At 57.8% G+C, this 4895-nt stretch overlaps 2 protein-coding genes across 2 annotated transcripts in view; both read right to left on the bottom strand.

Moving 5' to 3' along the window:
- Positions 1–1067: 1067 nt before the first annotated feature.
- SPRG_10195 (hypothetical protein) lies at positions 1068–3091 on the bottom strand (the record flags this gene model as incomplete). Its single annotated transcript, XM_012349339.1, has 1 exon — positions 1068–3091. A coding segment is annotated over one exon (2024 nt), but the record flags the coding sequence as incomplete, so codon positions are not given.
- A 523-nt stretch (positions 3092–3614) lies between these two features.
- The window catches only part of SPRG_20899 (hypothetical protein), a gene marked incomplete at both ends in the record, with an annotated part of 1793 nt that continues 512 nt past the window's right edge, over positions 3615–4895 (bottom strand). Inside the window, 6 exons of the mRNA XM_012349341.1 lie at positions 3615–4262; positions 4308–4423; positions 4469–4571; positions 4623–4687; positions 4724–4751; positions 4792–4871. Coding sequence (XP_012204731.1) covers positions 3615–4262; positions 4308–4423; positions 4469–4571; positions 4623–4687; positions 4724–4751; positions 4792–4871 — 1040 coding nt within the window. The remainder of the gene's footprint in view (positions 4263–4307; positions 4424–4468; positions 4572–4622; positions 4688–4723; positions 4752–4791; positions 4872–4895) is intronic.

The following is a 4895-nucleotide window of genomic DNA, read 5'->3' as shown; positions in this document are numbered from 1 at the left end:
GAGACTGCAGCGGTCGTTGCAAGCGCTTAGCTGGTGAACCAATGTCTTGAATTGAAGCGATGAGTGACGAAAAAAGGACCAAGGCCACACAAGTTTCACCGTCCACAATCCTACAGATATCGCATCACTCACTATGAACAAATGCTCAAGCTACGAGGCCGCAGCAGCGTTATCGTCATTTCGTCACCCACACCCAGATTTTAGATTATGCGGCTAACAACACGCAACTTGGTGCGGTGTTCACGGTTGTGCGAATGTTTTGATGGTCAAATTCGAAAAAATATGGTTTATACTTTGTAGAGTGATAATGTATGCTGTGTATAGCACGGAGCGCCAAGTTACACCGTCGTGCGCGGCCTACAGCGCTAACAACTCGTGTAGACAGATATGCCGATCTTTATATATATGCGGCATCAAGAAGCCTTCTCAGTGGCACATGCCATGTTCAGGGACGCACGGATCCAGGAGACCCAAGGAGCTGACTCAAGAGCATAGAATAAAAGCCCTCGACGGCCACAGATTTGTTAGACATATGGTGCTCATGTAAACGCACTGGGTCGGTGGCAACGCTAGGTAGCAAGACGAGGGTGAGGAGTGCGGCACTGCTGCAACATGGCGCCAGGTGTTCGTCGTAATGACAACTTGCTGAAGCGAGAGCCGTTTGTCGTGCTCGGTTTGATCTCTCAGCTGCTTCAGCGCAATCGCCTTCTTGAGCTCGTACTGCTGTGCGAGGAGCACGACAGTAAAAATTGTTTCCGTCATACAACGGACCAGTCACGCTCCATCGGACGCTCACTGCCACCACAGACCGGTTTGCCCACGCAGCCAAACTGACCCGTCCCTCAAGAACGACTGGTACGGTGCCTCGAGGGAACGTACGCCACCGCTCTGTGTAATACCAAGGCCATAAATATTCGTATATTTATGGCCTTGGTAAAACACTCCGCAATACAGGGTACGCACCAACTTTCAAGCAGCGCGTCGACACGCTAGTCTCTTGCGGACTGTAGGTCGTCCGAACCATCACATTAATTTTGTATAAGCATTTACACAGCGCGCAGGGCTACACGAGGTCTGGGATCCCGAGGCGAGCCGGTGTCGCCGCGAGACTAGCGAGCGTCTCATGCGTCACGTCGGGTCGAAACCGGACGGTGCAGCCATCGATGACTGCCGCGTGGCCTTTTGCATTCATGAGTGGGAACACAAATCCCCACTCGGTAAAGCCGACGACGTGCCACGGACCGTAGACGAGGCTGAGAAGACCCTCGGACGCGAGGTTCATGGCCTCGCACTGCTGTGACTGCGGCCACTTGGCTTTGGTGATTTGGTATGCAATTTCGGGTGGGAACCGCTCCGTGGACGCGATCAAAACGTCTTCGATCGTCTTGCACTCGCGCGGGGCATGTCGCCAGGCGCTGCGATGTGGCGAGAGGAAATAATTCATGATCGAGCTCGTGTGCGTCACCGCTTGCCAGAGACAGCCGAGGCCGATGGTCGTCGCCGACGAAATGGCCGTAAAGTAGCCAAACAGCTGAGTGTAGAGCGCAAAGCTATCGATTCGGTTCGCGTACGCGTTCCGGATTGTGCTCACGTAGTGGCGAATGATAACACCGTTCCAGCGGTAGCCATGGAAGAGCTTCATGCCCTGCGTTGTGACATACGTCGGGAGATAGACCCAGACAACCGGTGCACCGAGGAGAAAGAGGTCTTCTGAGAGAGCAAACGCAAAGCGTGGTCCGACCGTCCACTCGATGAGCCGGGAGACGAGGAGGAGGAGGAACGCGCAGGGCCAGATGATGCGCGTGATGGACATGTACGTCAAGATGATCGAGAAATAGGAGCTCGAGACCGTGTAAATGGCGTGCTGGCAGTTGGACACAATGTCCTCCGTGCTCAGCAATGCCTCGAGCGACAAGATCGTAAGGATCGGGAGACTGCGCCGCTCGCGCTTGTGCAAGACGAGGCCCATGTGGCGCGCTGCGGCCCACGACCAGAAGGGCCGGCCCTGCCGCTTGTAGACAAGCCAGATCGGATAGTAGATGGACGAGATCCGGTACAAGGTCACGAGCAGCAGCAAACTGCAACGAGAGATGTCCCTGTAAATGGGCCCAATCTGAGTCACGGCGCCTTCAAACCACGAAAACGCCGCGAGGACGTACGTGCCGTCGACGCTGCGAGTCACCACCGTCGATTTGGCCGCGCTCGACGTCCGCGCCGTCCACGCACCGACCGTGTCACCGTACCACGCCGTCGTTGTCGTGTGACCGGCAGTGCCGCCGACGTAAAAGTCACCCGCACACCCAAGGAGGTCCTCCAGACTGAACACGGGTGTCAAGTAGTCGAGGCGCAGGCTCGTGAAGACGGGGGCAGACGCGTTCGAGACGTTGGCCACCAGCACCTCTTGGATGCCAGTGTGGAGGTTGCGTACGAAGTAGCCGCCAAACTCCTTGCACCACTTGGTCGTCGACGTCTTGCTCACGCGGTAGTTGATGACGCGCCCACTCCCCGTCGTGTACGAGTCGCACGGGAAGGCGTCGCCCTCGCCAAGAGCGGCGAGGCAGCTGCGATCGGTGGACGCGGTCTGCAGCGACCACTGGCTCGTTGCAAACACATCACTCGGTAGGTCGAGCCGGTGTCCGTTGGGGAGCGTGCAGTTGCCAAAGAAGCTGCCAATGTGCTGGGTTTCGCTCTTATCGACTGGGTAGTACGACCGACACGTGGCACCGGCCAGCGACCCCGTGCCGTACACTGGCAACTCGTAGTAGCAGTCGAGGAACGACCCGTGGGGGTCGCACACGCGCGACGAGGCGTTGTTGAAGGTGTTGGAGACGACAATCGCCCAAACGCTCTCACGGTTGTTGCTCTCGGTGTAGAGATAGTAGCCGTACAGAGTCTTGATCGGGTCGAGGAGCGAGTTGAGGGACAGAGTGATCCAAACGACGAGGCTTGCGAGATGGGTCAGCTTGCGCCGGCCTTTTGGAGCCTCTGGCACGATTGGTCCAACAGCCAACGCGACGCTGCTCGGCCGGACACGGACGCTCTTGTTGCGGGCCCACGCGAAGCTCTCGTGGCGGTACCAGCTCACATTCATCGTGTCGGACCCGAGCGAACGACCTGCCTTTTCGGATGAAACCGCACGCTGCGACGCATCTTCGCGGATCAATCTACTACAACCGTTTCCACACCGACACTTGCTGGGATAAGATTTTGACGCCCCAAAAAGTAAATCCTGTTCCCGTGTTTCGCCTCCACTTATAGCGGACGGCATTGGATTTAACGGAGCGAAAGCGTTTAGAGGATTGAGCGACCACGTAGCTGCACCTCGGGGAGCGTTCGAGGCCTCTCGGGTGACGGGAAGCTCTTGTTGACGAGGCGCGCGTCCGTAACGTCGCTCGGTCGTCGCGGCAGCTTCTCCAGCAACTTGGGTGGTGACTCTGGCGTCAATGTACACGCAATCGGAGGCTCGAGCGCCATCGATTTGCTGGAGGCTCCTTTGGTCGGCGACAGTTTACTGGGCGAGACTTTGGCGGGGGAGGATTTCGAGGGGGACGACGACGGCGTCGTGACGACGGGGGGCAGCGCTAGAAGGGAATGAGGTGTTGTACACAAGCTACCTACTGTGTACTGGGAAACTTGGTGGGGTCAAGAGGCTCGACTTTGGCCTCGGACGCCATCGATGCCATTTTGAGCGGTGATGGACTCGTCCAATGACTCTCGACGAGGTGCTTGATCGGGGGAATCAACGACCGCGCGCGAAGCGACGGGGCTTGAACAATGGCCATACCGGTCCGAGCATAGAGACCTTCGAGAAGAGTATTGGCATCGATGGGCAGCTCGGCCGGCTTCGTTCGCATGGCCTCACGGCACACGCGTAGTAAGTTGACGAGGCGCTCGAGAGTCCGTAGCGTCGCGAGCGGCGCTTTCCGCAGCCGATCGACGTCGTGGAGGTCATTGCTATCGAGGAGGGGTGGGTTTAGGTGCTCGAGCCAGTCGAGCAGCAAGCCGGCAAAGATCGGCGTGGTCGAATTCTGTGGCCAGTTAGGCTCCCCCAAGTTCATTTGGGCCTTGATCGGCAACAACGCGTCGCTAGAAACCACGTGGTCTGCCCAAGCGTCAGCGTTCTCGGCCACTTGGAGCAGCTGAAGATGCGGCAAAAGAGAGATCGAGTACGTGGTCGCGGGCAGGTGCCCGACATACGCGAGAACGAGCGCACACACGTCCTGCGCGGCCCACGCTTCGACCTGCGAGCAGAGATAGCGCACCTACGCCCAAGTTGCGTCATTGTATCCTTGCATGCAGCTGCGTACGACGCGGGGTGGCAACACCATCGACGTCTCGGGCGGCGACGGCTGAAACTGGAAGCGCTCGCGCTCGAGGATGGTTGCGAGCGAGAACCGGTTGTGAATTGTGGGTAGCGCAAACACTAAGTTGGACTTGCAGACCATCAGATCTGGTTGCTGGTGCGTACCGAGCTTGGCTTGTCCAAGGTACTCGTGGAAGCGTCCCACAAATGCCACTTGGCCGTGGGTCTGGATCGATCCCGGGCGGCCGCGTCGAACGATCGCGATGGCCTACATCGGACAAGGCTTAGCGCAGCTCCACAACCGATCGCAGGAGCGCACTTCGGCGGCTGAAATGCCGTGTTGAAAGATGAGCGTACACGCAATCGCGAGCCCCGTGCGTCCTACTGCGCGTCATGCCAAGGTTCCGAAAGTCGAAATACCGTAGCCAGCGTGGCAGTGCACAGCAACCTAACGGGACTTGACGGTGGTTGAAAGATCCATTGTTTACCTTTTGCTGCGCCTGCGCCAAAACGGACGCCATGACCGTCGCAATGTCGAGCATCAGTGACAAGTTGGGTGACGTCATGTCTTCCCACCCAAAGTTGTAAAATT

This window comes from Saprolegnia parasitica (genome assembly GCF_000151545.1).
Source record: "Saprolegnia parasitica CBS 223.65 unplaced genomic scaffold supercont2.52, whole genome shotgun sequence".
Taxonomy (NCBI): Eukaryota; Oomycota; class Saprolegniomycetes; order Saprolegniales; family Saprolegniaceae; genus Saprolegnia; species Saprolegnia parasitica.
Note: the sequence above shows the minus strand (reverse complement) of the source record. Positions and strands in the feature narration are given on the sequence as shown.